The 23,761-nt window shown below is 38.0% G+C and overlaps 1 protein-coding gene across 4 annotated transcripts in view; it reads right to left on the bottom strand.

Moving 5' to 3' along the window:
* Positions 1 to 23,761, bottom strand: part of ADAM23 (ADAM metallopeptidase domain 23) — a 169,095-nt gene that overhangs the window by 3,706 nt on the left and 141,628 nt on the right. For 2 of the 4 annotated variants that reach the window (XM_023219474.1, XM_023219498.1), the window contains 2 exons: positions 22,582 to 22,750; positions 21,299 to 21,410 (listed from right to left, as the gene is read on the bottom strand). In XM_023219474.1, coding sequence (XP_023075242.1) covers positions 21,299 to 21,410; positions 22,582 to 22,750 — 281 coding nt within the window. Of the gene's footprint in view, positions 1 to 7,439; positions 7,531 to 11,577; positions 11,669 to 21,298; positions 21,411 to 22,581; positions 22,751 to 23,761 lie in introns of all 4 variants that reach the window. The other 2 variants (XM_023219491.1, XM_023219483.1) reach the window with 2 other exon arrangements.

Here is a 23,761-nt window from a genome sequence, read left to right as displayed (position 1 = left end):
AGAACAGCTAACGTTTTTGAATGCCTTCACAACATACCCCCTAGAGTATGTCCTTTGGTGAAGACCAAAAGAAACTTTGAGTTGTTCATTTTAAATCACAGGAAGACTCTGTGGCCCAATTTGTCTCTTCTTTCAGAAATAATCACACTGCTAATTCATTAGGTGAAAATTATTACAGGGAGGCCTCTTCTGTGAAGGGGCCTATTGGGAGAACTAAGAAAAATGGAAAGTCTCGTAGCTACTTCCCTTCAGGCTTATACCAGTTCTACAGCAGTGGACTGGCCTTTGCCAAAGTGGCAAAAAAGTCTTGCTCTATTCAGTTATCTTGCTGCCTTGGGTGTGTGAGCTCTTACCCTACTATAGAACAAGCATTTTTCATATCTAGAAAGTTGGAAAACAGAGTGCACAGTAAGACAGTGCACTCAAAGGAGAGTGGACACAGGTTCAGGTTAGTTAAGCAAATGCAGAATTTAGCTTAGTTGAAAATCGGCAAGTTAAAATGCTTTGCTCACAGTGTCCAGTCTCCTAAAAAGTGGCTCCTATGTTTAAAGAGAAAAGAAAGAACCAGCAAGACACTACAAGGCAACAATAAAAGTTGGTTGCAACCTCCCCATGGTCTGGCTTTATGTGGGGCATCAAGCAAGGGGCTCATGCATTTAGTCTGCATACTGGGCGGGTGCAACGCTGCTGCCACCAAGGCATCATGCAAAACTGGAGACTGAGGAGTCCCCAGAGCCCTCATTCCCCTGCTCACTGACTCAGGGCCAGCTTGGATACCCTTACAGGCCCTAAGTATCAAAGCCATTGCAATATATTCCTCCTCCCCAACAAGTAATTCAAAATAAAAACAAAACCAAAGCTCAAAATAAGTATAAAGGCATCCTGCAAAGTTCTTATTTTTCCCAAGATGGTCACTTTGATGCTTCTCTTTTGAAATATCAACATAAAAGTCTTTAAAGAAAACTTGTCTTTTCTTTTTAAAAGTTTACATGAAAACATCTTCATGAGTGACCTAAGTGTGTGACTCATTGGCCTAGCAGGCAACCATTGCAGTGAACACCATCTGCAACAATGCTGTTTATTTTTCTTCATCATTCCCACCCAGCCCTCTTTTAAGTCAACATTCTTGAAAGTGGGCATTGGTGATGCTGCTCAAGAAACCAGTGTGAGACCAAAAGGCAAGTATCCCATAATGTATCCTCCACCAAGTTAGTTTGCTGCAGAGCACAGGGTTTCCATCTGCCACCTATGTTCATATCCCTGGAAGGTAGAGGTTTAAGGAGCCATAGTCTGTGAGTCAGGGAGGAAAAACTGAGACTGCTTGACCTTGTGAAGTGACCCTGAAGGACAAGAGGCCCCAATCTTGTCAAGCTATGTATTGTTAGAACATGTATTGATAGATGTTAAAGTTTCCTCAGTAAATCCAAATGTAGAGGAAAGGGCAAACCAAATTAGCACTGTGCATGTAAATGACTATATTGCCCACATCTAAATTCCTTTACTCAAATTCGGGAATGACCCATAAGTAGCCATGTCCAAGGTCATAACAGCAATGCAGTCCACTTTTAAATAGAGACAGGACATTTCCATTTCACCCGGGCACACAGACGACCGCTGGTGTCCAAAAGCTTGTGCTCTTTTTAAAAGTTGGTTTTTGAAGCTCAGGTTGCACCTTTTTACAGAAATATGGCTCTATAGGATCACTGGGTTCCCAGGTCAGACCGAGAGGCCGAGCCATCCTGTAGAACTGTATCTCTCTGGATGAAAATGGACTCTGAACACCAATGGGGCATTCCGGGACCTTAGCTCTTCCACTGATGTCCAGCAGGGGGAAGGTGAGCTCCTTTACAAGGGAAGCAACCCCACGATGAGGACAGAGATGAACACTCCGGAGGCAAGTGGGCTGTGAAGGTGCCTCACACATCAATTGTAAAACCACCATGGCCACTCTATGTTGAGAATGGTCTGAATTTTCTCTATGAAAAAAATATTCCTTCAGTTCAATTTTAATGTGAAAGTATAACTACTGTGGGCAGGTCCTTGCTATCTTTCTTCCGTAACGGTTTCTTCTGAATACCCTCTGCTCACTAGGATTTTGAAGGTAATTAACTTTCTCATAACCTGTAAGGTATTTCTGGATCATTATAAAACACCAGCATAATCCATAAAGCTTACATTGTCACAGCTTTCATCAATTTTCACTACTTCTGAAATAATCTGGACTTTTGTCTACAATATACATTATACACATAAACATCTACACAAAATTAAAGCAAGACTCTTTGCGTAACAATAACCATCTCAAAGCTGCAAAGCCTTTAGATCTTCTTTCAAGGGCATATATTTATCCACGGTTAGCACATTCTTATCATTCTATGCTGAGTCACTCCCTGATGAAGTGCCCCCAACCCAACCCCTCCTAGGCCACCATACACTGAGCTCACTTCCCTGGGGTGCTGGGGCAGGGAAATGCACCGATCTTCCTGGCCAGCCTGGCACCATGAAAGAGAAAGTGCCTAACCCAGGAATCCTAGGCATTAAGGGAATTAGGCTTCTCATTTTGGACAGGGATATAATCATGGAATTCAAAAAAGCAGCAGTCTGGCTATCCTCCTCATGGAAAGACTAGCCAAATTTAATTCCATTTCCTAATCCTATAAAAATCAAAAGGCCCCCACAAAAAATGGTGTTTACTCTTTTGAGAAAATATAATTAGCAATATTAAGTTCCTTTCAAATTTTATCTGACTTGAATTCAGATAACTTTTTTGTTTTTTGAGACAGAGTTTTTCGCTCTTGTCGCCCAGGCTGGAGTGCAATGATGTGGTCTCAGCTCACTGCAACCTCCATCTCCTGGGTTCAAGGGATTCTGTCTCAGTCTCCCGAGTAGCTGGGATTACAAGTCTGCACCACCATGCCCGGTTAATTTTTGTATTTTAAGTAGAGATGGGGTTTCACCATGTTGGCCAGGCTGGTCTTGAACTCCTGTCATCAGGCGATCTGTCCAACTCGGCCTCCTAAAGTGCTGGGATTACAGGCATGAGCCACCATGCCCAGCCTCAGATAATTATTAACTTTGCTGGTAGTAGTCTAGATATACCTCTCTAAATTTCATTTTGTGTGAGAACATAAATAGCCTTTTCTTTAATATGTCCAATAAAATGGAACATAGGCCAGACAGAATCTCTTAAATCCAGAGTTAGGCTCAGCAAGAGCTTTTAACACAAATAACTTCTCAGAGAGAAGGAACCACATATGATAATTACACAGAACTAACACTTTAATGTAAGGAGTAGCTATGCCAGGCCAGTACGGTCACTGTTGAAATCCACTTTGCCACTGAATCCCATGGACAGGGCAAGTAGTGGGAGAGTAAGATGTGGTGATGGGGTTCCACAGACTGAGGTGTTACAGTATCATTGGGAGAGCTCCGTGTTCATCCTGTAGTCCTTTTGATTTCAATTTTCAACAAACCATGTCACTACTACCTTCATTTCTACTCCCACCTTCACCTAGAATTTCTCTTTTCCTACTACCACCATCTACTAATGTGTGTGTAAATGACTTTGCTTACATCTAAAACCCTACATTCAAATTTAGGGAATATCAGATAAATAGCAATGTCTAAGGCACTGAAGGCAATCCTGTTCACTTTTAAATGGAGATATAAAATTCTTTTTTCATATACTTTTCACCTTTCCTAAGCTTTAGGGAAGATGCTACTAAAATGGTCCAGCTTTTTCTAATGTCCAGTAAAAGCAACAGCTCTAACAGTCGAATCAAGCAGTATTATTATTCATGCTGGGTAGGTATCATGAGTCTCCATGAGTTAACTAGGACAGAGGTTTGCAATCCTCTTCACCACAGCTCATAACTTTATTCTGTGTGTGTGGGTGATGGGGAAGAACAGGAACATGGGGTGAAGGAAAATAAATGCAGATATAGAAGTAGAGCAAATTGGTGTGCCACATGCCTATGTTCGTTTTTCACAGGATTTCACAGGGAAAATCCTAAGACCCTCAATACATGGGACTCTATAGACTATTCATACCCTTAGTAACCTCATACTTTTGGAGTATGAAATTAAGCAAAGTTAGCCTGGCGCAGTGGCTTACGCCTGTAATGCCAGCACTTTGGGAGGCCGAGGCGGGCGGATCACCTGAGGTCAGGAGTTCCAGACCTGCCTGGCCAACATGGAGAAACCCCATCTCTACTAAAAATACAAAATTAGCTGGGTGTGGTGGCGCATGCCTGTAATCCCAGCTGCTCAGGAGGGTGAGGCAGGAGAATTGCCTGAATCCGGGAGGTGGAGGTTGCAGTGAACCGAGGTCACACCATTGCACTCCAGCCTGGGCAATAAAAGTGAAACTCTGCCTCAAAAAAAGAAAAGAAAAGAAATTAAGCAAAGTTACTACCCATAATATTACACAATATTTTTTAAAAATCAGAATATTTTTTGAAAATCTACCAAATAAAGCATTTAAAAATTCTTCAGGAAATCCACAACCTTGCTTGTGGAAATCTTGCTTGCATTAACCAAAGCTCTCTGACTCAACTACTCTACTAAAAGGAAGTATGTAATTTAAATCTGTATTATTTTCAGATTATAATAATCTTGATACATCTTTATCATCACTTCACACACATAAATGTGCACACATTCACACATGCACACATTTTCATGCTTTTTACCACCTATTTCGGAGGAAACAGTGATTTAAGGAAAGAACTTTAAAGAATGGCAGACAAGGTCATGGCTTAGAGCACAGCTGTATTTCTCATTTATACTTAGGCAGGTCACGTATAGTATGATACTTCTACATCTAAACTACTCACTAGTACACCTATAGAAATGTGACATTAGGAAAACTTAGTATTTTCCCTGAGCAGTTACTATATTTTCCTTTAATCAAAAAGTTGACATGCCCTCAAGTTGTTCAGGTTACCTTACCAACTTTTCTTCTAGAAATAAAAACCTGGTATCAGGAGGGATTCCCAACAGCAATATTTAGAACAATCTTTTGTACAAACTATTTTCAACTTCTGATTCTAAAGGAATCTCTTATTAAACATTTACATTGAGCTCAAAGACTTTCAGTTCAAATAGCAAATAATTATACTTATGAATTATCTCCAGACTAGTAATCTCCAGAACTGTCCAAGTGGTGGGAAAATCTAAACATTATCATTCAGCACCAAAAGCCTTTTATTACAAGGTAGAAGTGTTATTTAAAGCTGAACACAAACCACATAGCTACTACTAAAATCTAAAGTAAATTAAGATCCTCACGTAGCAACCAATAGTCACTCAGGAGTAGCACATTCTCCAAATTTAAACTTCTCAAGTTACATGTTCTGGAATTATTCTTCATCATTTTCTTTGCTTCAGGGCATGAAATACCTCACCCTATTGTGTGACTTTCCACACAATTCTCCCTGAAAGTGATTATTTGGAGTTATAGGGCACAGGAAGGGGCTTTGGCTTAGCTCAGCAGTACAGGTCCCTACACAGCAACAACCAGGGAGCAGTCAAGAACGGCTGTTTCTCATCTCACTAAGTGCTGATCCCCCACCTTTTGTTTCCTGCTCTTGTGATAATGAGATCTCTCTCTCTCTCAGATATAAATAATCTTTACAGGGCCTAATCCACTTATATACACAGTGATAAAGGCTTTTCCATTTTTCCCCAAAGAAACATGCAATTCAAGCTGTGAGCTAGGCCAGGCCACTGTTTTGAGGTCCTGCTACAGAATAGTGTGCTCTTCTCTCCAAACACTGCAATGATAAATTTGGCATTGCATGTGGCTAGATGGCAAAGATGTGTAATAGACTGTTTTCCAGGCCTTTGAAACCGGGATTTCTTAATGCCAAATGAGGCATAAGCCTGGGCATGATCCAAATTTATTTTTCTTGAGGCATACTTATGAAAAAGTTCAAGGAAGCATTATAAAATAAGAGTATGACAGTACTATAATGTTCAATGACTTTTGTAGCAGTGGAACACTAAGAAAAGTTTTGCTTGAATTAGGTCTGCCCAAACGAAAATATATTTCTTACTAGATGCCACATGCGTGACTTACTATGTGGGTAATATTTTATTAATACTAAAACAATAAATGTAAATATGAGTTGTCCATTTTATGTGTGTTTTTGAAAAGAAACTGATGCCAAAACTATTTCACTAAACAAGTTCAACTCTATAAATATACCAAGAGAAAAGATGTATAATTTTATAATACTATTTCAAGTTAAAAGCACTCAAAAACTTAGGCTTACTCATTAAATCTTAATATGATAACAAATTAGCAGAAAATGTTGAATGTATTTAAATCATCTTTGGTTTCTTTAATCAGCTTCTAAAAATAACACTTTAGCTGGCTGAAACATATTGAATCCAAAATCCCAAATATAAAACATATAAAGTTTATAATTAAGGCAATTATTCAGATAGTTCAGGGCAAAAACTTCCTCTTTTGAGTAACCAGATGGAGGCAAAGTGGGTTTTGAATTTGGGTAATGGTCTTATTTCCCACTTAAATTTGTTTCTGTAAATCTGGCTGAAACTTAATTTATCACAGAAGGCATAGGAGGCCCTACCTACAAATCATAATCATCAAGCCACTATAGCATGAAAAGCAATAAAAAGCAATTATACAATGATTCTGGAGTGTAGAAATCCCAGCCTGGATAAATCAGGTTTCAAAATTTTGATCACAATTAAAGTTTATTTGTGAATACCCAGTGTGTCTATTTAAACAATCTTAGTTCAGTAAGCAGTGTGCAATCCAAACTAAAAGGTCACTAAGAAAACACACCAGGCCTAGCTGTCAGGTCAATATTTAGTCCTTCATTAAAAATATTGTCACAAAGCCATATTTTTCAAATTGTGATTTAAAACCAATTCAGTTGATTGAGGATTACACAAATACTTTTTAAATCTGTTTTTATTAAACTATAAAGCTTTTCAAATCACAAAGCTACATATACTATGTTACATATGAAAAATACAAGTAATGATTGCGTGATTACTCAGATGATGAAAATTTCAAAATATCAGTGGACTACAAACAAGTTTTAAATAGATACAAGCAATTTACATCCACTTATTTCCAACTACATGGTTTCCTCGATTTCCTGTGTAGACATGAATGTATCTCAGAGTGCCTGGTCTTATAAGCTGGACTGTCTTCTACTGAAGAACTTTTGTTCTCCTTAAAAATCAGTGTATATGAATTCCTTCTACATTTCCCACTTGCCTGAAAATGACACTTAAGGATCCGTGTTTCTTCATTTCTAACCCATTTCTGAATAAAAAGACTTATATTTTGCAGTTTGACTGATAGAACCTAAGCTCTTGTAGCAGGAACTCAAAACTTGGTTATGTAAGCAGAAAAGAGAAGTGCCAGAGCCACTGAGAAGAAGACATGCGGCATTGCTTACTTAAATCCCCAGCCTGTGCCCCCAAGGACAATAGCTGCTACCAGGATGGCACCAGCGATGGAGCCTATTATGAGATTGGTGGCACTAGGACCTGTGACAAAGGATCATGGGAAGAGAGTCATATGAACCAACCACTTTCGTTACCACAAGGCAAAGGCAGTTAAGCAGTTTCAGGAAGTAAATATCCTGTGTAAAAGATGGCTAAACATTTAAAATTGCCTTTATTTACTTAGCTTAATTGCACTTTAGATGCCATGGTGAGCGTTACTTGGATTTACATGCCTTTAAATCTAAAGTTTCTGTACCACTGACAATTCAGTTCCATTAAATTCACCTTTCACAGAATTTGAAGCAAATAGGCCCCACTTACTGTCTTTACACATCCTTCTTCTCTTCCCTTTTCCAAGTATCATGTATCAAATAAGTAAAAGCACATAGAGAACACCATTGCATTCAGATTAGCTCCATCCGACTGACAAATGGGGGCATGGAGGAAAGGAAACACATTCTGCTACAATGCCCTTCCAAAAAGCACCTAAAAGTGGTCTGAATGTTAACTTTTTAATTCCCCACTTGGAGACAGTTAAAATTTAGCAGTCAGAAGGAAGCCATCACTACAGATCTGACTTTTGAAGCCTTGCTCTCAAAGATACACTTCTTTACGGTCCTTACAGTGGTAAAGACCAAAATGGGGTTCCAAAGGCAAGATATAAGGAAGCATAAATCTCATTTGGGTAACTTTGGGGAAATGGTAAAAAGATTCCTTAGATTCAACTGATAATAGCTTTAAAGTTCCCACTGTTACTAACAGAACTTTGAGGCTTAGAGATATAAAAAAGCAGAGAGCCAAAGGATAGTAAGAAAGAAAAGACAAGGTGGCATTTCTATCAATTGCTAAGGGTAAGAGCTAATCCATACTCTAGTAACTCCTGTCCACTTGCTCACTCCTCTCCTTAAGCTCAGCATTTTAAAATCTAAGCAACTTTATACCTAGTATAATAATTACTTTAAATATCCCATCCTTCAGGATGCTAATATGCAGGTACAATGTCCCCTAACAACAAAATACTTTCAGTCCTATCTATCCCTGCTCCAGGAATCACAAAGTCAATGTTGCCAGTTTCTCTAAAATCCCTGAGTTTTGTGTATACGTTCATTTCTGTGTAAAAAAATTCTCTTTTCTGCTCACATCAGTGCCCTCAACTGTGTACATAAATGGATGTCACTTTTGGCGGCACTCAAATTGCATACGCATAACGTGTTTTTACTCAGAGACCACCCAGGGCTTGGCGGGCAGGTAGAGGACAGCTGCAATACAGTCTCAGGGGTGCAGGTCTCTTCAGGCTCCTGGGCTTGTAACATGCTCTTAAGACTAACCACTGACCATCTAGAGAATCAATCCCAGTTGCCTTTAGAGATACATCAATAATAATAATAATGAGAGCCATAAAAATAGTTTAGCTACTGTATTGTGCACTTACTATGTGCCGGACACAGTTCTGAGCACTTGACATATAGTATCTCATTTGATCTTCACAAAAATCATATGAGGTGGGAACTATGACTATCCTTGTTTAATGGATGAGGAAACAGAGGCTTCTAGAAGTGAGTGATCGTGGCAAGATGTGAACACAGATTTGTTTGACTCTAAAACATATCCTATAAGTCAAGGATCAACAAACTAGAGCCCACAGACCAAATCTAGCCCCACTGTCTGTTTTTGCAAAAAAGTTTTATCGGAACCCAGCCATGTGCATTCATTTACATATTGTTTATGGCCGCTTTCATGCTAACACAGCATTGTTGAGAAGCTGTGACAGACAACCTTGTAGGCTGAAAGCTAAAACTATTTACCATCTGGCCCTTTACAGAAAGTTTGCTAACTTCTGTTTTCATGAAACTTTATTCCATTTACATGTATTTCCTACCCACATTTCAACAGAGAATCAAATTTCAAAACAAACATTAAAAAATATATAACCATGTACATACTCTATGCTTTGGATATGATTTGCACTTAGTTGGCTTCAGAAAACAGAGGCTAGTATTAGAATCAATACATAACTCATGAAAAATGATTCCTGACTTATAAACTAAGGAGTAGAAATTAAAAAAACAAAAACAAAAAACTGCCCATGGAATTCTTAGTGACTGAATGCACATTACTCTGTCAGTTAAACTAAGAAATGCTGACTAAGAAATGTTAAGACAATCTATATTGTACTACATTATTTTTTAAAAAACTATATTTACTCCTTGTGCAATTATGCTAAAACTTGGAATTTGAAGGGAAAAAATCAGTAAGCTAAGAGACAACTAGTGCTCATATACTAGGAATAACAAATCTATCTTTAGAAAAAATATATATACACTTACACAGACTTACCTGTCACAATTAGAAATAGTCACAAACGAACAAAACTGGAAATGACTGATGAAAACAAATGCTGATAACAAGGACTATATTTTACAAGAAAGGCCTCTTTGATTTTACCTATCTCTAAGACTTAAAGGAAGGATTATTAAATTCATCCTTTCAATTAGTACATTTAAGGACACCGAAGTTACAGTCAATGTATAATGTTAAAAAATGCATTTGGGATGATTTTCATAAAACTATCATTTGTCAAGGAGGAATTTCACATAAATGCATGCATGGAGTTGGCCCTGAAAAAGGAATGTTTCTTCTGTATATAACCCAGTCAACAGATCCAAGGGAAAATTTTACAGGACAAAGTTCTCGTCTCTAAATATTTTTATCCCTGTTATGGTCTTTGTTTTCTAACACACAAGGAGAAACAAAATCTCTTTTCTAGTATTTCTAGCTTCCCCTGTGCTAACCAGCTTCACAGTCCATAGTGATGAGATGTGAGTTGGAAGATCAAAGTCTGGTCAAAGTCCCTGAATCCAGGAGAAAGGAGGCTCATGTCATCTTCAACACAAGGTGTGAACTATGAACCTGCTTCCCTCTTAACGTTATTTTGGTGCATGGGTCTCCCAACTCCAGTACGTAAGGAAGCACCCATTTGTTTTAACCAATGGAACTAAAGAAAAACTTGTCTGATATTCACAATAACCCCATGATTTAGGGTGGCTGAGTAAAAGATATCTAGTGATGCCTGAAGATACTAGTAATTCATTCCTGGGCCACTTTGAAGTGTTACCACCACCAGAGTAGATAGAAAAGACTGTGTAAAGGGTTATGTCTGCCATTCTTAAATATTCTTTTTCTAATTAGAGAGAGAAGAAAAAAATCATGATAATATTTTAATCTACAGATTAGCAATCTCAGGAAGCAGTGTCCCATGGAGAACTGACAGCTATTCTGAGGATGTGGATCAAGTACAGAGCACCCTAAATCAAAGCATCAGGAGAACTGTATTTCTGTGACAGCTTAATGGGCAAGTGGCACACAATATATTTATTTACACCCTGGCTACTTTTAAGACCAACCCACCAGGTGATTTGCAGCTGTTCACTTACGGTTATACAGGTTTGGATTAAATATTTTTTCATTCTTAATGCTCCTTGCTTCCAAATACTTATGTAGACTTCAATTTTGAATTATTAACCTATTTTACAGGAAAAATAGGAAGGCAGTATGCTAAATATCTCCTTTCTAAAAAGTTAAGCTGCAGTCTCCTATGTCATTCTAAATAAATGAAGAAAACATTAGTAGCTATCATTTTTATCACCTTTAAAAGGTGCTATAACTGTTGATAATTTCTAGTTATATATGTAAGTTTATTTGACTGGCACAGATTAACTTTATTACAAGAATCCTAAGAAAACACACACATAAAAGCATTTTTGCCAATAAATGGTTAAAAAAAAAGTCTGTATTTTAAAATTACTTTTACAAAGTGGAGGAGCAATGGAAGTGCTGGGACTCTTGCCTGAATTGTGAAGATACCGGAAGCACACCCAGTGTTCTGTTATGCCCCACATTGTTCCAGACAGGAGAAGGTTCTACATGACACAAGAAAACCACAGGACACAAGCAATATCCAAGTCACACCACAAGGTGCACTACCACAGGAAACACGGTCAACAGGACGAGACATGGGGTCAGGTACAGGCATCGCCTCACACACCAGGCACCACACAGAAACACTCTGAAACTGGCAAGGATGCTTACTCTATTCCCCACCCTGTGCCTCCAAAAATCACCCCCAGGGCCAGAATGGTGCCCGCCACGGCCCCTATTAGCCTGCTTGTGGCCATATTCACTGTGTGGAGGGAAAACGGAGATTTTTTAACAAAGGAAATTACACACTAATTTCACTAACATACAAAATAATCTATTCAGGACATGCTTTGAAAGTTGGCTAAATATTGAATTTTTTTGCTATAAGATTTGAAATTAAGATCTACATACACATTGAAGATATTTGAGGATAACTGTGAATTTACCTTCAAACTCTGCACATCCTACTTTTAAAAAACATAATTATCTTATACATACTTATAAACACACAAATAATTCAATCTGTTATAGTTCCTACCAGATGTGAGGTAAAATTAAAAAGTAATTTAAATTGCATAACAGCAAATCTGTATTTTAATTACAAAAGTAATAAGCCATTGGTAATTGTTTATAAAATTCTCAAACTGTAAAATATGCCTAAGAAGCTACATCTTTTCAAAATTCAGAATATATCATTCAGTTTTCTGAATATCCTTAGAAATTCAAGACAGAATAGCTTTAAAAGTGAATACATGTTTACCTGGGAAGTTATTGAAAAGTGTATTTCAAATAAGTCTGCAATGTTTGGATTTCTGTCATAGTATCTGGACATTTTGTTTTTTGTTTAGTAGTAGTCTCAAGTGGATAAACTATGCTGTGATAGAAAGTTAGGGTCTCTGGGAAACCATATTAATTGCTTCAGACCACCAAGTGGTAGATGACTACCAGAGTGACACTCTGAATAACTTTATGTCACTGCTTCTGTGTACAGCTTTCCTATCCTGGAAAATGGGCCTGGAATGAGTGGGGGTCCCCAAGGTTCCCCCTACAAAGGCAAAATGAAGTTTGGTGTTAAAGTTGGAAGACACATTGTTTGCAGTTGTATGTCTGTGCCTGTGTGCACACAAGTGTGTGGACATACATACACTTTATCTCGTATTTCTATAGGAATCAAATTCAGATCACCTTTTCCATGAAAACAGAGATTGGCTTCAACAAGGCTGCCCTTCACGTGTATTATGTGCTCTGAGACAGTGAAACAAAACAAAGATCCATGACTCAAAGCCACCATTTTTTAAGGCTTACAATTGGGCTCACTGACATTTTTAGTTAAATATTCTCCCAGAGGGAGAGAGAGAATTTCTCTTGGATTTCTAACCCTGTTAAGCAACTGTATACTGCTTCATCTTATCACAAGATAATAATGTGAGGGAGAAATTCTAGTTTTATCATTGACTAAGCACAACCTGGGTTCTTAAAAAAACAAACAAACAAAAAAAGATGGGGACACAACAGAGAACAGAAAAGTCCCCTGAGAGTGTTGAAGGCTAAGGGAAGAAGACCAACACTGAAGGTGGCAGCAATGTTTCCCCACTAAGACAATATGTTAGAACTCAGAATCACCTGACCTACTTTGATTTTCAAGTTACGGAGGCAAATACTGGGATTGAAAGGTATTCCAAATATGAAGCCTCATTTTTAAAAAGACCTTAGAAAACCCTTGCTTTCAGAATACTAAAAATACATATTTTATAACTTTTTTTTGAGATGGAGTCTTGCTCTGTCACCCAGGCTGGAGTGCAGTGGCACGATCTCAGCTCACTGCATCACTGCAACCTCTGCCTCCCGGGTTCAAGCAATTCTTCTGCCTCAGCCTCCCAAGTAGCTGGGACTACAGGTGCGCTCCACCACACCTGGCTAATTTTTGTATTTTTAAAGACAGGGTTTCACCATATTGGCCAGGCTGGTCTCAAACTCCTGACCTCGTGGTCTGCCCGCCTTGGCCTCCCAAAGTGCTGGGATTACAGGTGTGAGCCACCGTGCCTGGCCATAACTTTTTTTTTTTTTTTTTTGCTTAAGTTTTAGGTATTGGTTCTCAGAGCTGCAATACATGACAGTCCTATGACTTCTGCAATTTTTATATAAGCCACATATGCTAAATAATAGAAAAAAACCCTCTCCCATAAACTGTGACACTAAATGAATGTTAATTTTTTAGAAATTATAAGAACTACATGAAAGATAAATAAAAATAATTTAAAAAGACTTTTGTCTTTGCTATGGATATAATTTCTCACTGCAGAAACAAGACAAAATCATGTAGGTTTTCGAAATACAACCAGAGGAACAAGACATGTCTACAGAGGCTTCAAATGGGTGTTCAAGATGAACAGATATAGTCTGTAATCTCCAATGAGAAAGAATAATTATTTCTACATTCTTAACTGATAAGTACTCTTAACACTAAAGCAAGATAAAAGTGGGGAAAAAAGCTTTCTCAAAAGCATCCCTACCCTCCCTGTTCTCTCTCCCTCCCACTACTTTGAGTTACACAGTATCCTGCAAATACATGTAAAGTGCCATTTGACTCTTTGTCATTGTACTGAACATGGTTATCTCTTAAAGATGTGAAGATTTTCTTTTTGTCTATCCTGCTTTGCTTTTGTTCTCTTCCTTTATAGAGCGCTGAACTCTGTTGTGGCAAGTAGGAACTTGTGCATCATCTCGACATAAATTAACTGAGTAGCTCACGGGTGGGTGAATTTTTACAGGAGACATATTTGAAAATGAAGGTTGCAGCTACTTTTCATAGCTACAAATAATTTATGATCTCATTGAAAAAAATCTACTTCTATACTAATTTATCTATTCTGTAATTTATTCATTAATTCACTCATTCATTACCTACTAAATATCTTTTTTTTGTTGTTGTTCAAGGAACTATGCTGGACACACGATGTTATATCTTATTTTCCTTCTCATCCTACCAAACCTGGAGATGCAACTCTTACAGCTTCTAGCTGACAACACAATCCTTGTATTAGGAACTTAACTTTGCTCCCTAAATCTTTGATACACTTACTTTTCAGTATAATGTGTTTGTGGGATCTGTTTATTACCTAGCAGAATGTTTTCATTTTTGTTTACTTGCTTATTTCCATTACTTGTTGGTTTATTTTTAGTCTTGGTCCCTGCTGTCTAGGTTTACTTGTGCTAAAAGATAGAATTTTTGGTAAGTATAAAATATCAAAAACTATAAATTGTATCCTTTTCTTAAGATTTCCTACTTTATATGTAGAATTCCCTTATAGACAAGTCATGCTTCAGACATTCTGAAAATGTGCTGTTTTGAAATTGAATGGGGTTTTTTCCCCTTATTTTTAGAGAGTTTCTCAAATAAGAAGGTGTATTATTTTCCAACGTGATTCCAAAGGGGGTTAAAACCCTGTATCTTTTAATACTTCACAGGCAGGAGGCACCAGAGTCATCATTTGTATTCCATGGACCAAAGTTCTTTCTTAAGGGATTTATTATTCCACTACAATTCAAGACTAGACAAGTAAATACTAAATAAACTCTTTATGTACTAGTGTATAATACTGGTATGTAGCTCCATATTTCAATACATTATACATACAATCAGATCTCCTTACTCTTTTCCAAAAAAGAAAAAAACTTAAGTTCATTTTTAGACACATGGACAAATGTCTAAAAGGATGCAAAATAAATAATTTCATGTAAGGATCTATTTCAGTTTATGCTGTCAATGAAAATAGTTTTTCTGAACTGAAACAAAATAAATTCACAGTTATTAAAAAAATTTTAAACTTAATATATCCTTGGGTTATTGATAAGGCCATTGTTATTTGAAAAAAAAATTCAAGTAGCACATAATTATACATAAGCATAATCATATATGATAAGGATAACTTCTCATATCAAATCATCTAAACTATAAAATCAAAGATTTGTGCACTGACAAAGGCAGTCTCCAAAAGGATATATTGCAAAAGGTAAATGTAAACACTAAATACTCCTCAAGATTAATACCTTAGAAAGCAAGATTTCAAAACTATTGTTTTAAAAATACTAAATGCTAATAATATAATACTTCCTTTCTTATCTAATTCCATAAAAAGCACCATTGACAAGTAATGGATCAGCTAATAAGCCTGATTACTACCTAGTTACTGTTTTTGCTTTCTACTAGCTATTATGCTATAAGAACTAGTAGAATAACTTAACATTCAGCTTTTTTTTTTTTTTTTTTTTTTTTTTTGAGAAGGGTCTTACTCTCTTGCTCAGGCTGGAGTGCAGTGGTATGATCTTGGCTCACTGCAACCTCTGCCTCACGGGATTAGGTGATCCTCCCACTTCAGCCTCCCAAGTAGCTGGCACTACAGGCACATGCCACCACACCTAGCTAATTTTTTTATTTTTTTGTATAGATGGGGTTTTTCCATGTTTCTCAGGCTGGTCTGGAACTCCTGGGCTCAAGCAATTCGCCCATCTCAGCCTCCTTAAAGTGTTGTGATCGGGATCACAGGCATGAGCCACTGTGCCTAGCCTCATTATTCAACTTCAAAACAGGAGTGTGAAATAACAGAAAAAAGCATTTGGCTCAAGATAAGGTGATTATGCTATATTCTTGGCTCTGCCACTCACTCACTGTTAACCCTGAAAACTAACTTAGTTTTTTCATTTGTAAAACAAGTGGTCTAGACTGAATTGTTTCTAACGCTCTTTTTATCTCTGATTTGATGAGTGTGGTTGTGATAGAAAGGTCTGAGCAAAGCTTCCCAGGAATAATATCTCTGCCCATACACACCACTGAAAACATCAGCTATGTCCCAGTTTCTCTTCCTTCTTACAATGGTGATGTAAACTATCACATGAGAAAAGTTCCACTGTATTCTATAGTAAGTACCTTGAGAAGGTGTCTATATACAGACAATCAGGGTACTTGATGTGGATCTCCCTGTAATAGGAGAGAATTCTAGGTCTTTTAAACAGAGTTAAAATACATTCTGTCCTTGTAGAACAAAGCAAAATAATTTTCTATAATGATTTCAGTGGAAACAAGTTGAGAGAAGGACTAGGCTTTAAAAATATAAAAAATTAAAAATAAAATTAAGACGGGTTTTTGTATGTGAAATAAACAACAATGTAGAAAAAATAAAGTAACGTGACAAAAATCCTTTTAAAAAAATCCTTGCTCACGTGGTTTGCACTTTGAGATCCTATTTCTTGTCTTTCAATAGTCTGGTTTGAGAAGTTGGCGTGAATAATCCAGCATGCCTTAAATTATGGGTCCATAGTGGACAACTGGAGCAAGTACAGGGTGACTACAGTGGCAATGTTTTCAGGTATGCTTTCAGTTCCCACACAGGAGAGGTTGAATTTCCTATTCTTCCAGGAACTTACAGTTAAAATAAATACCCAAAACACGTCAGTTCATTTCTGACATTCTGAAATCAATGAAGATGGAGTCATAGAATTCGCCTTCATTTTTACTAATTTGGTCTTGATCCAAAGGGCAGTCGGGTACAATTTATCTTTTACGTCCATGTTCACGATTTTTAAAAAGACCATATTGCTTCTTGAATTTTTTTCTCTATATAATGGAAGCACATTGAAATTAAATAAAACTAAGTATTTTTAATACTCTTACTGCACCTACACAGAAAACCTTCATCTATGGATATGATTGGCCACTGTGGGTGGTGCCCATTATAAACGGCAAGCATTTGGGGTGGGCCCAAACACTGTGCTCAATCAGGCAGGTGCCAACCAAACCAGTTGGATCATGAGAAAAAAGACACAACATGCAGTTTTTGTTTTTGTTTTTGTTTTCTGAGACAGTGTCTCGCTCTGTCGCCCAGGCTGGAGGGCAGTGGCATGATCTCGGCTCACTGCAAGCTCCGCCTCCTGGGTTCACACCATTCTCCTGCCTCAGCCTCCCGAGTAGCTGGGACTACAGGTGCCCACCACCTTGCCCGGCTAATTTTTTGTATTTTTATTAGAGATGGGGTTTCACCGTGTTAGCCAGGATGCTCTTGATCTCCTGACTTCATGATCTGCCCGCCTCAGCCTCCCAAAGTGCTGGGATTACAGGCGTGAGCCACCGCGCCCAGCCACAACATGCAGTTTTTGAGAAAAATCTTAGTGTCCCACACACTGCTGAGCCTACAGTCAATAAAACACTGATTGTTTTAATAACTTGAGTCCATTACCTATTACTCTTCAGCAAGGCAACAAAACAAATGAATATGGACAAACTGAAAAGCGGCACTAGCATGCCGCATCTCATCTCCTTTACATGTTTTGAAAGAGTGTAAATATTTATGGAGTGTCTGTGTGCCAAGCATGTTATCTTTTAAATAGTAGATAGTCAATAAATATTTGCTAACTGAATAAAAAGAAAAGCACATAATTTATCACTTGGTATCTTCTTTTAACCTGACAATCAAAAACAAAACAATATAATCTACAACAAAGTTTTTTAGTTTCTGTTTTACCAGTAGATTAATGGAGTTTTTAAAAGAGGTTAAAAAGATATAGATAGCTATTATAGATAAAAGCTATTATTTACTTGTACAAAACTGCTTGATTTTTCTGGAAATCTAAACATTTGTAAAAATAACTAGGTCATTTATTTCATTTAACGACTTATTTTCAATTTAATCAAAATTATTAGAGATTCATAAGGTTTTTAATAATTTTAGAACCAATGGATACCTTTACAATGACTACACTATCTTCATCAAGAATGAAAAAAGAAAACATGCAACAGGAAAGCAGTATACCAGAATGCTTGTCTCTTTTTTCATTTTTTGAGATGGAATCTCGCCCTGTTACCCAGGCTGGAGTACAATGGCACGATCTTGGCTCACTGTAACCTCCCCCTCCCAGGTTCAAGCAATTCTCCTACCTCAGTCTCCCAAGTAGCTGGGATTACAGGCATGCACCACCACGCCCAGCTAATCTTTGTATTTTTAGTAGAGATGGGGTTTCACCATGTTGGCCAGGCTGGTCTCAAACTCCTGACCCCAGGTGATCCACCTGCCTGGGCCTCCCAAAGTGCTGGGATAACAGGTGTAAGCCACCATGCCTGGCCTCTTTTTTGGGGGGATGAGTAGGGGACTCAGTGTTTCACTCTATCACCCAGGCTGGAGTATAGTGGCACAATCTTGGCTCACTGCAACCTCTGCCTTCTGGGTTCAAGCTCAATTCTCATGCCTCAGCCTCCCAAGTAGCTGGGATTATAGGCACATGCCATCATTACCGGCTAATTTTTGTGTTTTCAGTAGAGACAGAGTTTCACCATGTTGGCCAGGCTGGTCTCAAACTCCTGACCTCAGGTGATCCACCTGCCCTCGGCCTCCCAAAGTCCTGGGATTACAGGCACGAACCACTGCGCCAGGCCCAATAATGCTTATCTTGAGCACCTCTGAGTTTTAATATTTTCTGTATTTTCACATTTTTCTTCAGTAAGTTATGTATGTATTCCTTGAAGGATCAAAAAAGGTTTTTTTTTTTTTTTTTTTTTTTTTTTAAAGATAGTGTGGGATGCTACCACATTAAATGGAGAGAGCAAAGCAAAACAAAACAAAAGGCAGCTGTGGGTACTCGTTCTCTAGCACGTGGCTTTCTTAATGCCTCCAAAGATTTTTAGGCATGGGTGGGTGAAGGAACAGGGAATAGATATTATAGAACCAGACAATTAATAATCCTGTACCCTACTTAAAGAAAAAAGGCAGAGTCTAAGTAAATTTAGCTCTGCTCATCCTTTGAGGCATCTTTATACATCACTTGAGGAAACAGCATCTAGATCTTTAAAAAAAAATCACAGACACACTGTGGAGAGAAAATTTGGAAAGAATGAACCTTGGCTTCTCTTGTTAGAGCTTAAATCTTCTCTAAATCTAACTTCAGAAGGTGGATCCAAGAATTTTTTGTTCTAGTTTTAAAGTAACAAAAGACTAAGTGTAAAAGTGGAATACGTTCCCTTTTAGAAATAGAAGGAAGAGAACAGAAATAGACTGTGAGGGTGTGATTATGATTCTTACAGAATTTTAATATCATGGGCATATTAAGCAAATGCATAAAATGTGTTTTAACACACCCACTATTACTGAACAATTCACATGCGTCTGAATCAGCCTAAATCTCTTCAGGAATTGAGGACTACAGAGTTTTATCTGCATCTGAAATCATCTTTTCCCACATAAATGATACTGAAGTTCAGAGAGTTTCAATAAATTTTCATCCAAAACTAAGCTGATCAAAATGGTACTAATCCTATATGCATTTTCCAACCTGTCAGAGAAAAGCATGGCAGTTACTTACAAAAAAAACTGTTAGCAGTACCATGATAAAGAAGCTGATGTACAATGTCATCCCTGTATATAAAAATTGGTTCTAGTATTTCCTTGGCTTCTCAGGTACAATGTAACAGATGCTGTAGTAAGCCTGTTTGTGACTGATGGGTTTTCTAGATCTTTGAAAATTGTATGAGGGGTTGGGAATAGGGAGAATAATGAAAAATGATTACCATACTCCTGATAACACAGACTACATTATAAAATGATGTAAGAGGCCGGGCGCAGTAGCTCACACCTGTAATCCCAGCCGAGGTGGGTGGAACATGAGGTCATGAGTTCAAGATCAGCCTGGCCAAGATGGTAAAACCCTGTCTCCACTAAAAATACAAAAATTAGCCAGGTGCAGTGGCAGGTGCCTGTAATCCCAGCTACTCAGGAGGCTGAGGCAGGAGAATCGCTTGAACCCGGGTGGCAAGAGGTTGCAGTGAGCCAAGATCACACCACTGTATTCCAGCCTGGGCAACAGAGTGAGACTTTGTCTCCCCCAACAAAAAAAAAAAGATGATGTAAGAGGGGCGGGTGCAGTGGTTCACACCTATAATTCCAGCACTTTGAGAGGCCAAGGCAGAAGGATCACTTGAGGCCAGGAATTCAAGACCAGCCTGGGCAACATAGCGACACCCTGTCTCTACAAAAAATAAAAACATTAGCCGGGCATGGTGGCAGGATTCTTAGGCCTTGCAGTTTGAGACTTCAGTGAGCCATGATTGTGCCACTGCACTCTCACCTGGGTGACAGAGCAAGATCCTGTCAAAAAAAAAAAAAAAAAAAGATGATATAACGGATGGGCAGAGAACAAGAGTCTGAGATCAGGCACTTGGGACTTGGGTCCTGGTCCCAGTCTTGTCTCTCACTATGTCAGTGACTACAGTAAGTGACCTGACCTCAGGGTCTGGGCCTTCTCATCTGCAAAAATAGAGAGTGGTCCTAAGTGGCCCCTGAGTCTCTTTCTAATCCCCAAATTCTAATTTATCTCCTCTTAATGACTAATTAAAACAAAGGTCCAGATCTTTCACATTTTCTTTGAAGAATGAAAGTTCTGTGAAGAATTCCAACTCCTTCCTAGTCAAAAGAGTGTTCAAAAAGAGCTTGGAAGGTGACAACTTCCTTCTGGGGAGATTCCAACATTGAAAAGTAACCAGAGTCTCATGTCAGCCAAAAAGATTTGATCTATTAGAAAAATGGCATAGCTTAGACAAACTACAAAATAATTTGCGATTATGGAAAGAGAATAGGGTTGAAAGAGAAAAAGAATACTGTATTAAAGAAAATGTGTGTATTTACTTCTTCCCAGTCTCAGTTCTGGACTAAGAAGTAACTCAAACACATTTTAAAAATATGATATAACAGAATCCTTAATTCTGCAGTAACATAAATTATATACTTTAAAGGCAAAAAGAGATATCCTTATATGTCTCCTCTTAAGTCGATGAGAATGTTATATTGATGCATTGGAACAGTGTCGATGAATTCAGTATTCCATGAATTGAAACTGAAATCACACAAACCCTTGGGTCCTTCATCCTTGGGGGGGTGAAGGTTCCTGACTGGATCCCGGATACTGCAATCTGTCCCTGCCCAGGTGAAATCACAAATGCAGGTGGCTTCATTACTACACACCTGTGAAGAAAAAGGAACAGATATGGCATTCTCACTGTATTTTGTAGAATAATGGTGATAAATGTAAAAAAGACGTGGGGGCAGGGAGGAAGCTTTAAAAGCTATTTGGAATTTCTTTTTAAAGTTTCCCATGGTTGTGATCACTAGACATGAGGTAATAATGCAAAGATCATATTGTGTAACATTTTTTTCCAATAATTAAAGAAAAAGATTAAAAGGAAGAAATTCTTCAATTATTTATCTTATTTATTATTATTCTCAAATTAAATTGAATTATTCATGTTATTCTTAAACTGAATCATGATATTACTTAAGTATACAAATGTCTGATAAGATACTTTTTCCTACTTTGTTCAGAAGTAGCTGTTTTTAGGAACACACTTTAAAAACATAAATACTTCATTCAATAAATTAATAGATAGTGGGCTCAAAAGCATTGCTGGAGATAAAAGGCCAGGAGATATAAATCACCAATGCCTTGTATGACCTCACTATCACCATGTCCAACACCAAACTCACTTGGTGGCACTTTCCCTGCCCAACAAGCATTCTCCTCAGCCCCATCCCCACACCCCTAGACCCTGGTAACCCTCTTTTCTCAGTCAGCCAAGCTGAGGACCCCAGAGTGATCTTTGTCTCCTCCCTCTTTCTCCAGGGACCCGCCAGCATGCTGGAATGGAACTGTAATCTAGATGAAATAAATAACAATCAGCAAACTAGAGACAGGAATGTTCAAACCCTTATCGCCCTGAGAAATACATTCAGGGACAGATTACTAGAGATGATAAAATCAAACAAGGAAGCTTTTTAATCTGAAATATTCTAATACCATGATTGCGATTAACAAGGCTGAATGTGGTCTTTTCGTTGTTGTTGCTGTTGTTGTTATTGTTGTTGAGATGGAGTCTCGCTCTGTCGCCCAGGCTGGAGTGCAGTGGCTTGATCTCGGCTCACTGCAACCTTCGCCTCCCGGATTCAAGCGATTTTTCTGCCTCAGCCTCCCCAGTAGCTGGGACTACAGGTGCCCACCACCACACCCAGCTATTTTTTGTATTTTTAGTAGAGATGGTGTTTCACCATGTTGGCTAGGAGAATGGCTGAAATGAAAGTCCAGCCACTGTGACCATGCCAGACCATGAAGGTTCCAGCTGTCACATTGATACCTACTTACCCCATGGCCTGAACAGACTTTACCCTTGGAATCGAGTGGACAGCTGCTCATATTTAGGGCTTGAATTTGTAGGCACTTCCGATCTAAACACATCATAGACGGGCCACATGGCGTTCCATCTTCTACATAGCCCACATCCGTATCATCATCTAAAACTACATGAGCACCACTAAAACAAGAAAGATATCCATATAACCATTCGCACCACACTTAGAAATACAACATCAACATGAATGAGACTTGCTCTTCATGAAACTGAAGAGGCAGTCAGTGGATGTGGATTTCTCCTAGCATTTTCTTACTCCTCTTCTTCTTCCCCTTTCCCTACCTTTCCTTAATAAAAGAGCATGAAAAAGAAACTCATTATCATTATCAGAAAACACATCAACAAGAAAAATGTAATTTGCACAAAGTGTATTCTAAATCTTCACTTGTTTTCAAGACCCAACATCAAGACTAAAGGAGAAGTATCTGTATGAGAACAAAAGAAGCAAATATATTAGTAGCTCTCCAAGGCTTTCAGATGTAGCATAGTAAAAAAAAAAAGCAGATGATGAACAAAAACAGCAAATAAAAAACATTTTGAAAAATATTATTCTTACTTCAGAAGATCTGACTATCCATAACTGAAAAAAATAAACAAACCAGTTATTTCCTATTGATATTTACAGACATGCCTAGCGTAATGATGGGGATAACATTCTAAGAAATGTGTCATTAGTCAATTTCATCTTTGTGCAAATGTCATAGAATGAGCTTACACAAACCTGGATGGTATAGCCTACTATACACCTACACTGCTAGATGGTCGAGTCTATTACTGCTGGGCTAAACTCCTGTATAGTATGTTACTGTACTGCATACTGTGGACAATTATAAAACAATGGTAAGTACTTGCCTATCTAAACATATGTAAATACAGAAAAGGGGCAGTATGACTTTTCTATGTTTAGATATGTTTAGATAGGCAAGTACTTACCATTGTGTAAAAAATTTCAGTCAATGGCAGACCACATATATGACAGCGGTTTCATAAGATTATTTCATGTGTTTTAGAGCTTACTTCTAAAATTTCAAAGTTGGGAATAATTTGAATTTGAATGATAATGCTATAGTCACTAACAGAATATCTTGCCGAATATTTAACAAATATGCTAGTTTAGTATATACAACAATATAA

This window comes from Piliocolobus tephrosceles, chromosome 11 (assembly GCF_002776525.5).
Source record: "Piliocolobus tephrosceles isolate RC106 chromosome 11, ASM277652v3, whole genome shotgun sequence".
Classification (NCBI taxonomy): Eukaryota; Metazoa; Chordata; class Mammalia; order Primates; family Cercopithecidae; genus Piliocolobus; species Piliocolobus tephrosceles.
Note: the sequence above shows the minus strand (reverse complement) of the source record. Positions and strands in the feature narration are given on the sequence as shown.